General features: G+C 31.7%; 1 protein-coding gene across 2 annotated transcripts; it reads right to left on the bottom strand.

Moving 5' to 3' along the window:
- Positions 1-4,747: 4,747 nt before the first annotated feature.
- Positions 4,748-7,403, bottom strand: LOC145047807 (peroxisomal nicotinamide adenine dinucleotide carrier-like). Of its 2 annotated transcripts, none has more exons than XM_078996172.1 (11): positions 7,107-7,403; positions 6,934-7,034; positions 6,472-6,546; positions 6,212-6,342; positions 6,059-6,113; positions 5,853-5,996; positions 5,681-5,749; positions 5,488-5,595; positions 5,331-5,399; positions 5,199-5,253; positions 4,748-5,088 (listed from the first exon to the last, which is right to left on the bottom strand). In XM_078996172.1, the coding sequence occupies exons 2-11, from the start codon at positions 6,940-6,942 to the stop codon at positions 4,904-4,906; spliced, it is 900 nt and encodes a 299-aa protein (XP_078852298.1). In that variant the 5' UTR covers positions 6,943-7,034; positions 7,107-7,403; the 3' UTR covers positions 4,748-4,903. The 2 variants fall into 2 exon arrangements, with proteins under 2 accessions (XP_078852298.1, XP_078852297.1); XM_078996171.1 differs by having other exon boundaries at positions 6,934-7,020; positions 7,107-7,402.
- Between the last annotated feature and the right edge of the window lie 5,465 nt (positions 7,404-12,868).

The raw sequence follows: 12,868 nt of genomic DNA on the forward strand, positions 1-12,868 counted from the left end.
CGTCTATGTTTATTTGCGTCCTGAATATCAACAACGTGATGCAAATAATATGTTATTCCTGGTTGAAACTGAACGTGTCTGAGCTCCGTTGGGATATAGTATGCAGTATATCGCGCTTTATCTTCTACTACCATGTTATGCATTATGATACATGCATAATGATACATCCATACATGATATATCGTAGAGTTTCTAAATCCAATGATCGTGATGCATGTTCGACTATATGTCACTTCGCCTTCAGCACTCCAAAGGCACGTTTCACGTCCTTACGTGCTCCTTCTTATCTTCTTTTAAAAAAATTCCTCGTTCTTCAACCAGGTGGTAGAATGCCTTCACGAATGTGGAATATTGAGGATATATTCCATTTGTAAGGTAATACTCATATTTGTATTCATTTCCATTCACCGTGAAAGGAGCATACAATGCCTTTTCATTCAAAAGATCGTCGAATATTGATGACTGATCAAGAACGTTGACGTCGTTGTTGGAACCCGCAATCCCAAAAAATGCATGCCAGATCCATAAATCTTGAGAAACAACAACCTCTAAAACCAACGAATATGATCCATGATGACCACTTGCGTATTGCTCTTTCCATGCTAGCAGACAATTTTTCCATTTCTAGTGTGTGCAATCAATGCTTTCGATCATTCCGGGAAACCCATGGAGTTCTTTATGCACCGCATACAGTTTTTGCAAATCATGCAACAAAGGTTTCCGCAAATACACGTCTCTAGATGTTTCAACAACACCCCTTGACAATGTATACAAACTCTCCCTCGCGGTTCTTTCGGACATTCTCATATAGTCGTCCATGGTGTCGGGTGACTCCCCCATAGCCATCAAATGAATGGCCGCAACACATTTCTGCAACGTTGTAAACCGTCGTCTACCTCTAGCATCATATCTTAATTGAAAAAATTCATACCTAAATAGTAAACATAAATTAACTACAGTTTAAAAATATATTGCATATGTTGTAAAATTAAAGAAACATTTAGTATATTTTTATTTATTTTGTATAAAAGTATAGTAAAGAAGTGATACCGACTTTCCAAGGCGTTGGCGATTCGTAAGAACACATCTCTACTCAAACAAAATCTTATTTTGAAATCCTGCGCCTCGTATACACAATTACCCGCAAAGTAATCACGATATAGATGTTCGTGTCATTCATCGCGATTTCTGTTAAATATCGCACGTCTTGTTAGTAGCGGGGCTGAGTTTGGTTGTAGCAGGTCGGTAGTGTAATAATGATACACCATCCTGAAGAAAATATCGTCATCTGAATCATCGGATGAGTCGAAAGGGTCCATATTTTTTTTGAAGATAATTAAAACTATGTGGAGGGGAGAAGAGAAATTGTGTGAAATTTTTTATAAAATGGTAGGTATAGGGTAAATGATTATTTTTATACCGTTGCCATTTAAACGTTTAAATTTTGTGCGTTTCATCCAGTCGCGACGACAACGAGATTCAACCTCGACGAGCAAAAACGAGTAAGGGGGGGGGGGTGTTCCCCCCGCCACGACGCCTTTGAGGCGTGCCACCTCATCCCCCGTTGCTTCTCGTTTGGCCCATACCGCATAGTCTAAGCAAGAAGAAGCTCTTTATCACAATACTACTCTTATAGTTTCTCATATGTTAGGTGAAACATACGAAAACTCATCCTTTCCATTTTTCCTTGTAGCTTATGCATTTCGAATCTAGAATTTAGACTAAGAGACTCCACAACAACAAACATTACATCACATTTCTTAGTTTCGTTATGAACTTACCAAACTTGTGAACTGAGTCACCATCAACCCATGATTCATCATGGTTGTGGGTTCTTGAAATTGTCTTATTCAACTCAAGTTTCATCTCCCCATATCTTATGAGATAAGATAAAAAGTTTTAAGTTCTTTGTAACATATTACAAAAATGCTGTTTTGAGTCCCAAATCTCTAAAAGTGTAAAAGATTTGAAGCAACACTTTAGGTATCTTTTTTTATGTTGAAAGTAACTTTCTTCATTAACTCGTTACTTGATGTTTTCCTTACTTGTTTGACCCCCATCTCCGAAAACTAACCTTTGATATCTCGATAGCCACTATAATATTTGTACAACCAGGTTTCTTTAACAAGAATGTTTGAGTTTAAACGAATCATCGACTATTGTTCCAAAATGGTCTTATTTCTAAAAGTGTAAAAGATTTGAAGCAACACTTTTAAGTATCTTTTTTATCTTGAAAGTAACATTCATACATAAACTTGTTAATCAAAGAGCATAATTGTCATATCCAAAAGGGTTAAGCACCAAAACAGTCAAAACATCAACAAAATACTATAAAATGAAGATATGAACAGATTAGTGATAATTGATATATCATATAGGTATGTTACAAGTACCTTAATTAAAGGCTTTAAACATTGGATGCATATCCTCTGATTATGTCATCTTATGAGTTATGATACCTACAAAACAAAATACAGCTTCATCGCAAAATGTCTTGAACATGCGCAAACAGAAATCTAGATAGGCCATCATATACATAATACCTTAAATCAACAATAGTATTTTCATATGATCGTATTTATTATCATCAATAATGGTAGACAGGAGGAAATATCAGGCAACTAAATAGAATAGTAAAATAACACATCAAAAAATCAAATGAAGAAATAACTTTTATAGCAAGACATTATTAGCATTATTGTATTTATATAGCTTATGAATTGTATTTGTCAATGTTGGTTTTATTTGTATTTAAATATCTAAATAGAATGTAAATACTGATTTCTCATTGATTTAAAAAAAAAAAAAAAAAAAAAAACTTTATCAAGCCCTTCAGAATCACATATCAAAATCAAAGGTTACCTGTTCAACTAGATCCGTCATTAACAGTCGGTTTTTCAAGGTTGAGAAACTATCTCCAGCCACCGTCGACCAACTCCGCTCGTCTACCACTTTCTACCATCGCTACCAACTGCCAACACGACCTAATGCCTCGCCTCTTCCTCACATAGTCGTCGCAGCTCCTCGATCCATACTATCCGATGCCCATCGTCTTCATTGTTTTCACCACCACCAGCCTCCCTCATACTCACCTCCCGCCACCATGGCTGTCCTCACCTCCTGCTGCCGACATAGCCTCCTTGCAGAATCGACCAAATCAATTTACCATCTCCTCGATCCAATACAGGTGGTGCAAAAAAAAAACACATTGTCAAACTCAGAATGCGACGGAAAAATATAATAATAAATACGTGTAATATTTCGTTAGAGGGCCCACCCACCACTTTATGTGTCGAGAATAATAAAAACTAAAATATATTATATTTCTAGCAAATTATATATTTCTATAAAGAAATTAAAATATTAGACATGCTTTGTAACCAATTTTGTTGACTTGTTTAAATTAAGGTAATATTTTTTTGATAATTACCGGTGATCTTATTTTATTATGAACAAGTCAAACGTATATGAAAAAAACATGATTACTTAAATATGAATAAAAACCAAAGTTTGTTACCAATTTTTGGTAATATTTGGTTCTTTATACTAAGTACAAGTAGTTAAGGCCCTCTATTTTGACATGAAATCGAGTTATTGGGTCTTGGTGTCGGATCTGGATTGTAGATCTAGAGTATGTGTTATTAGCGAGTTCCCTACTTAATTCATAGTTGCCATGAAAGAACAAAACTGTTAAAACTGCCCCCATTAAATGTGCACTAGGAGTAGGCTACGACGATTAAGTTAGAACGATGTATAAGGGGATGGTTTCTCTAGGATGGAGAGAACCGTCATGATGGCTAGACTGTATGTACAATGGAGGCTCATTTTTAAGAATGAGAGATAATCATCATGGGATGAGGAGGATTCTATTTATAGAGTTAGGTTAAAGGACATTTAGGTCAAACATTTTGTCAACCGAGTTCAACCCTAGCTAGCTGGGGGCTAGGTTGTGTTACCACATAATGTTGTCGAGCGGTGCTGTTATGCAATGTTGTCGCATCGTACTCCATATATATGATCCAAATCCAACACCAAGACTTGATGACCCTGATTCCATGTCACATCAGTGGGTTTTATAACTACTTGCACTTAACATAAAGAACCAAATATTATCAAAATGGGTATAACTTTGATTTTTATCGACATTTAGAGAACCATGTTTTTTCCGTGCATGTTTGACAAGTAATAGAGTAATTTCATCGGTAATTACCAATAATATTACTCTTACAAAAAAATATTACTCTATTTAAACCGGTCAGACAAATTTACTGGTTAAACATGTACGAAAAAAACATGGTTACTTAAATATAGACAAAAACTACAGTTTGTTACCTCTTAGGTCATTAACCCTAACAAAAAATATGGAATTTGACTTTTCAAACGGGCCTTGTGATCACAAGATAAATTAAACTTTCATTTAATTTTTTAAACCGATAAGCATTTCTTTATTGACAGTAATTTTATATAAAAATGTAAAGTAGGCATTTAGTTAATATAGATTAGTAGTCTAAAGAAGAAATATATATTTTATATATTCATAATGAAAAAATAGATCGATCAGTAAATAAGTGAGGAAAATTTTATTTTAAGTTATTACGAACACTTTGAAAAAAATCTGTATAAAGGAACAAAAAAAGCATACAAAGGAAAAATCTGTTCACAAAACGAAGCCGAATGGTTGAAAATTTTAAAATCTTAACGAGGAACACCGATCATCCAACAATGTTAATTCTAGACTGATAACATGTTAATTCAAGTTACGTATTATGTTATTATTGTTATTATTATTACTATACATGTGTTCTCACTCACATGTAGTTTCATATTCCTAACTACAAACCTTTATAATGGAAAAATATGTACATACAAAGGTAGTAAATAACCTACTAGATCACTATTTGTACTATTTTGACAATTTTAATAATAAAATCTTGTTTGCTAATAATGCATAAAGCTTAACAAGCTCCTCCTTAATCATGAAAAGCACAGATGCTGCAAATACACTCTGTACAATCTTTGTGCTCATTCCTTTATAGAAGCTTGAAAATCCTTCATAATGAATCATCTTTACAATTGCATCCATCGTACCTATCATACAAATACAATTCATATACCCATTTATACCATTATAATTTTCTTTTTCTTATTTTCTATTTTAAAGTTTAAACCAACTACTTAATATATAAGAACATATATACCCGAATATCTCAATGAATTGTTTGTACTGATTTCTTGCTTTGCTTGAAGTCTCGACTGAAATTATTCAACAACACTTTCATTTATATATTTAAAATTAAATCACAATTTAAATACAAAAAATACGGGATTACCTTAACAACTAACAAAGGGTATGTTGTCACAGTTGCTCCAAGTTTTGCAATAGCACCTACCAAGAACACCTTTTCACACACACCAAAAAAAAGAGAAATTTGAAACAACATAAATTAGAATAACCAGTTAATTAAATATATAAGATTGTTGTTTTACCTCAAGAGCTGAAACTTTAATTGAACTCTGATTTTTATCAGCTCGTTTCTTTTTCAAGTGCTTTATAGAGCTTTCATAGATCATGAACTGAATTGAGGGATTGCACACCTGGCATGTAAATTACTAAATTTCATCATTTTTCTTAGCAAAAATACAATACTAATATTCCTTGAGGATTAAATATTAACCTAACCATGATTAGAGTCGGGATAATGCCTTTCCAAAATCCTCTTATTCCAGCTTCATTATAAACCTCATACGCCTACAAATGGCAGAAAGTCAAACCCTTGACTTAAGGAGACATGATGTTGATTAAAAACATTAAAACATGGATATGTTAAGATTTAAGATTTAAGAATAACAACCGCTTGAAATGTCCCATAGGGATTCGGCTTCATAGAATCAAGTTCACGCAACTTCTCATGCAATGTAGAACCTATGAATCCGCTTTCTCTAATCAGAGCTTCTTTCTTTGCTTCTAGAATCTTCTGTTCTGCTTGAGTATGTGTCTAAAAGACATGTCGAAAGGTTAACTATAACATTTGAGTGAGTTGTTATTTTGTAAAAGTACCTGCATACGTGTCACAAGAACCCATATTGGGTTTGTAAACAATACATTCAACGCCCTGAAATAAAAGGAATTTGTTACTATAAATAACTTGTAGATTTAAGTAACATACCAAATATAGCATTTGTATAAAATGATATTAAAGAAAATGTTTACCCTGCTAAAGCTGCGACAACAAGCCACGACAACATGCCAACTGTCCCATCCCCATGACCCTTTCTTTTATTGGCAGCTGCAATGGATTCGGCTTTGTTTTTGAAAACCTGGTAAAAGTAGTAATAAATCCCCTGAAAAGAAACAAAAGAAGATTGTTATGTTCATGTAAGATGTAACAAATGACAATGGAGAGAAATAACAAGCATTAAGCACTTGAAGTGTTTTTGAATCCATGCCAAATGAATTGAAGTGTAACTAACCTGTGATGTAGCAGTTCCGAGAAGAGAAGGCTTAAGGCCACTGTATAGTCCTCCAAGACCTTCACTTCTGATAACCTGTTGTCACACATGACACAACCATTGTTATTGTTGAAGAATAAGTCAAGTCAGCAATTCAAAGTTAGGTGCAGAGGTTTCATGTGAAACAAAAGGGGTTTGAATGTAGAGGACACGATCTCACTCATACAAGACCTGAATTGGCATATGCAGTTCATGGCTTCATGCAATTGTTTAACTAAACAACAGGATCCTTTCATTTATCGATCGAACAACATGTTATTGAATTTGGTATTCAATGGAAGAAAAAATTGAATTGATAGGCTATTCTGATTGAAATTGGGCAGGAGCATAAGGAGACGCGAAGTGTACAAACGAAAATTACTTCATTATTGGATTGTGAGCATAGAAGGAAGAACAGGTTATGATGAAAAGCAAAAGATAAACCTGAAGCATTTGAACAAGTGTGCCACCAGACGATCCCTGAGACTGAGATTTCTTTGCGACTCTCTCTGTTTGTTGGCGCGTGTTGACCTTGAAATTACAAACTGTGGTTGTTGGTTACTAGTGTCTATCGAATAGGAAGGAGATAGAGAGAGTAAAAGGGAAGGAATAAGTACCGATTGAAGAGGATAGGTGATGATTTGAGCAATGATACCTCCGCCGGCTCCGGCAAGGCCATTCAAGACGGCGTTCGACATTCCTCTACGTCGATGATTTTTGTGAGAGAAGAAAACTAGAAATTGCTTCTTTCCAGTTCCAGGTGCTGTAGTATTTAGCAATCACAGAAGAAAGGGTTTGTGAGAAATTATCATGTTATCATCATTCTTCAACGATCAGCATATACACAATGAGTGGTGTGTAACAGAAAATAAACTTTGTTCAGTGATGGTTGGATTTCTGTATTATTTTAGTAATTAAAAAAACAGAAAAAAAAACAATCAATGAGTCGACAAAGTTAATAATGAGCAACCATTTAGCCATATACAACTATCTATCTTTTACATAATTATACATTCCAATCATCTAAGGCCGGAGGGAGAGGTGCTATCGAAACCAAACTTCTTTCACTTCACATTTACGCGATATGATTTTTCACCAAATAAGTGTAGTTTCTTGTCACACCCAAGAAGAGGTGTCACACTCTTTTATTTTTTTAATAATTTAATCAAATAAAACTTCATTTTTAATAAAAATAAAAAATTACATTGCACTACTTGGGTTTATTTTTTTTAATGGATAAAATCTTTATTAATTTTTTTTTTCATTAATTAAAAAAAAATATATCATACATTGCTTAACTTTAAAAAAAACCTAAAAATTTAGAAAAACAAATTAAAAACATAAAACTACAACTTAAAAAAACAATTAAAAACTTGAAAAAAAAACTAGATGTTAGCCACGATTTGCGTAACGTTTTTTTTTTCACGTTTTCATTCCTTGCAAAATAACTTAAGCTCGTCCCCGGTCATATTCGACGTGTCCAATGCTAGTATTTTCATGTCGCTTTCCCTTTGTTTTTGAAGTTTTCTTTTAGAAGCAATTTGCAAAATTTTATCCATTCTATCTTTTATACCCTTCATGTCGGCCCCCATTTCTTTTAATTCATCTGAATCTGACGCTTTGCATTTGCCTTTGCTTTTTTGTTTTGTCTCTTCACATTGGCCGGGAAGGTGGTGAAATTGAAATATGTTCATCTTCGTTCATATCGAATTGAACACGAGCATCTGATGTATTGTGGTTGGACTCAGATGTTCTGTTGCGTTTTGAACCACTATCGATATGCTCGTTTGATGTTGTGTTGTTTTGCCATTTCTTGTTATCTTTCACAAAATTCCAAACTTAAAGAAACTTGAAAGCCTTCAGGTTTTCTTTTTTATACACTTTCAGCGCTTTCCATCATCGCATTCTCCACTTTTCCATTGACGTGTCATGTTGTTATACAAATTATTAAATAACATGATTTCCTTGTTCATCTTTTCCCATTTCGAGTACACTTGATGTTTTGAACGGTATTCTCCACGGTTCATTCATTTATAGAACTCATGTAAAACGCGAATCCAAAAACGGTCATGCTTTTGGTATTTTCCAACCGTCACTTCTTCTAAAATATCAATCCAAGATTGTGCCAACACTAACATTTTAGAGGTTCCTAACCTTTAGCTTGCGCCTTGTCTTTCCTTTTAGTTGTTGCTCGAGTGGGCTGAGTTTCTTCAGCGAATTCCGGTTCGGAATCATAAGACCGTATGTGGTTATGCCTGTGTTTGTTGAACAAACTCGGGTTGAGACAAAAAATCAAATGGATTAAAATTTGTGTCGGGTTGTGGTAGTGTTTATGGTAGTGGTTGTGTTGGTCGTTGTGGAAAATGCAGAAGCATACCGTCATAGTGATAATACGGAGGTGAAAAAATTGGTTGATCAAATAAAGTAGGGGTATGTATGGGGTGGTTTAGTTCGGTTATTGGTTAAAACCGAACCATAACCATTATGATTGGTTAATGCATTTTGGTAGCCATTGGGTATGGTTAATATTGGTTATGGTTAATGGTTTTTATCGGTTAATGGTTCTGGTTAATGGTTAATATTGGTTAACCATAATGTTCAAAATAATATAAATGACGAAAATACATTGTCATAAAAAATAAAAGTAGAATACCAAAAAGTCTTCGATGCCAATGTTTGTAACCTAGCTTATAGTAATAGAATAAAATGTGTACCGTTAATACTTAGAGTGAGATAACACATAGTCACATTCAAAATAAAAAACATTCAATAAAAATATAAAACATTAAAAAAAATTGGCATTAATAATTTAATATATTTATAACTGATATTAATATTAAAATAAAGTCAAACATTCATACACGTTCAATACGATTAAATCAAAAACTATAAAATAAAATAGCCAAACATTCATATTATGTGTTATTGGATAAAAAAGACAATCACTCATATACATTCAATGTGGTTAAGTCAAAAACAGTAAACAAAAAAAGCTAAAAAAATTCAAAAAAAATACATTTTTAATATATCACAGAGTCAAGATGAACCAAGAACTTAATTTACCTAGAAGTCTTGATTATAAAGTTAAAAATCCTTCGAATAGGACTATAAAGTCAAAACAACATTTGATTAGGATTAACGGTGTGAGAAACCTTCGATTACGATTATGAGTGTGAAGATTAAACTAATTGTAAATAATGTTTACAAATTGTAGAATTAGCCGATTAGGAATTACAATATTAATCAATAATCTAACTCAATGCATGATTGGAAGATTGTGTGTGTTTGCATGATCAACCTTTGATGGTTTGATTGCTCGTTCGTCTCCTGATAAGTGAGGATTAATGGATTATATTTTCAATATTTTAATGGATCTTAAATAAGTTTGACTATATTATTTTATATATAATCTATTATTTTTATATATTAAAGTATAAATGTAGCGGTTCGGTTAATAATGGTTCGGTTAACCAATAAAACCATAACCGGGCCGTTAGTTATCGGTTAACAAAAATTAGAAACCGAACCAACGGTTTTTAAAATGGTTCGGTTATTATGGTTCGGTTATATCGGTTAATTTGGTTTTGGTTCGGTTTTTCGGTTATTATGCTCACCCCTAAAATAAAGGTATTAGGGTTGCGGTGTTTCTAGCGGGTGTTTTTTCTTTGGTGGATCTTTTGGAAGAAGACATTTTGAAATATTTTTGAGGAAAAGATAGTAAAAAGATAAGAAATTATTGTGAAGATTTTGTAAGAAATGGTAAGTATATATAAGGTAAAATTAAAAAAAAAAATTAATTATGCGCAAAGGACTGTTCAACGGTCAAAAGGTGAGCCATCCAATCACAATACGGGGCCAGAACTCACCACGCTGAGGTCAAAACCGTAGGAAACTGCACCCAGGGGGCGGTGTGCGCAGTCTAGGTGGCAAAACTGCGGTTCCAAACCGTGCCCACTCCGTATAGCCTAATAAAACAATGTATCCTCTCTAATAAATAAATGAAGATATTTTTTACCATTTGTCACACTCTTATTCAATTTGCTAAATGTTAGTTTTTTAGTTATTTTGAATTAATTATTTTTCCATATGTCATTTTATGAGGGGTTTTTATTATTATTATTATTATTATTTTTTTATTAAATTCCACAAAATATTTTAATGTAATAATTATAATAAATGTAGTAATAAATTGGTATCAACTTCATTAATAAACTTACCTTCTAATTTCAAAATTCCAAACTCATTAATTTCTTTTATTTGTTTAAATTTTAAAAATAAAAAACATTTCTATTATAACAATTCATTATTTTTATTACTGTTTTTATAAATTCAAAGTTTTCATATATATATATATATATATATAATCCATATAATACGTGTATCTCACAACTCATCTTTTGTATAATTAGGTTACAAGTTGTGTGATATATTGTTGACAATAAATGAAATTTAAATACTAATAACAATTTATTTAGTTTCATTTGAAAATATTATATTTCAAGAAATACAAGAAATATAAATATTATTATTGATTGGTTTTTGCGACAACGAATAATAATAGCCCTCACAATACAAAGGGAATTGAATGTTTAATGGGCACAAGTTATATTTTATATTTAAGTATTTTTGAAATGTTAGGCTATTTTTTTCTTCATTTTAATACTACATAAAAACATTTATCAATAGTTTTCGTTTTGAATGAATAGTTTTCTTCGTACAATTATTTTATATGTTCTAGGACTTTCCTTTGGAATATTGATTTCGTTTTAACGGAAAACATATAGTTTTAGGTTAACTATACCCAACAAAAACAATGAATCATACTGATTCTTAGGTTAAACAAAACAAAAATCCTCTTTAAATTTGATTTTTTTTCGCACACGATAATGTTCTTTCAGTGGACGATGGAAAAATTTTCCTTTCAATGATTACTTTTGTATCGACTTTTAGGGTTTATGTTGAGAGTTTAGGTTTAGAATTTAAGTATAATGTTTATGGTTAAGATTTAAGGTTAGAGGTTCTAATTAGGGTGGAAGTGAACTTTGTCCATTTGTCGCTTCTGTAAGAGAAAATCAAGCTACAAAATTAAGTTTGATGGTAACACCCATAAAATATCTATATTTCATTTATCAATTCCATATTTTGAGGGCATGAATAATTTGAAAAACATTTTATAAGTAGTTAAATATGTCTTTTGAAATATATGAAAATCAAATACAAGAACAATATAAACATAATGTCTTAATTTGTATTTTTTCCATTAATTCTTGTCATTTTGAAACTTGTTAAAATATAATTATAAAAAGACATAATCATATAATCTTATTATTAGTTTATTCTTGTCATTTACATTTTTAATAAAGCAATTCAAAAGTTATATAGCAAAAACCATTTTTCTTAATTTTTCACATTTGAAAACTTATTCTTTTACCAAAATAAAAATGGCATTTAGTTTTTAATGTAGTAACATTGCCAAACAAATTTATTAGCATTTGAAAAACAAAAATTATTAAAAGATTAAAGATATAATGAGTTATGAATAAATAAGTATCATTTATTTATTTTAAATGATACAAATACTTTGTCAAAAAACACATAAATAATACTCTGTCAAAAAACACATAGACATCAAGAGGTTTTTTCTTGATTTATTAACTCGATATATTCTATACAAAATATATAAATGATTTTTTCTTCTTTAATTTTCATTTCAGCCCATAGCTATATCATGTTAGTTGTTAACTATAATGTCGCCTTGAAGTATGATGACAAAACTTCAAGAAAATGCATAAAAACTCCATGTATCTTGCGTAGGAAAAAAATCCAACCCACAAGAACATACAAAGAATAGACATAGATTGTAGATTAGTTGCTAACAAATAAAATTCATTTAAAAAAACGAACACTAATAACAACAGAAATATTTAAGTGTTGTTAAAGAGAAAGAGTAAAGTACATCATCTATATTTACATGAAGAGCCATGTATGTTGTTATTTTGTGCATATTGCCCTAAATTGGATAATAAAATATGCAAAAATACATATTGTTTAACGACTTTTAGAACTTCCTCAAATGGCTTAAAAGTGTAATGCTCTATGTGCCATAATGCAAAGGGTAAACGTAAAGATAAGGAAACATTAAACATAAAAAAGCATCAATAAATTAAAATTAAAACTCTAAATAACATGATTTTTACAGTCCTTACCATGTATTCATCTACTATAGGTAGGAGTAGAACACATACTTCTGTCAAAAACAATTCTAATAGGATTTTATATGAAACATAGGAAGGAGAATATGTTGCTTATGAAAATTAAATAAATAGATCAATTTTTATAAGTCTAACAAATTAAACATGTGCTCACCTTTTCTGAAAGC

The sequence above is a fragment of the Lactuca saligna genome, chromosome 5, assembly GCF_052625555.1.
Source record: "Lactuca saligna cultivar CGN05327 chromosome 5, ASM5262555v1, whole genome shotgun sequence".
NCBI lineage: Eukaryota > Viridiplantae > Streptophyta > Magnoliopsida > Asterales > Asteraceae > Lactuca > Lactuca saligna.

What these genes read in the sequence shown, in the direction of transcription:
- LOC145047807 (XM_078996171.1), bottom strand. Translation starts at nt 7,187, where the DNA reads ATGTCGAACGCCGTCTTGAATGGCCTTGCCGGAGCCGGCGGAGGTATC. An exon ending in GTTGTCGCAGCTTTAGCAGG is followed by an intron (nt 6,114 to 6,211) that starts GTAAACATTTTC and finishes CTTTTATTTCAG; the next exon opens with GGCGTTGAATGTATTGTTTA. An exon ending in CAATTCATTGAGATATTCGG is followed by an intron (nt 5,089 to 5,198) that starts GTATATATGTTC and finishes TTTGTATGATAG; the next exon opens with GTACGATGGATGCAATTGTA.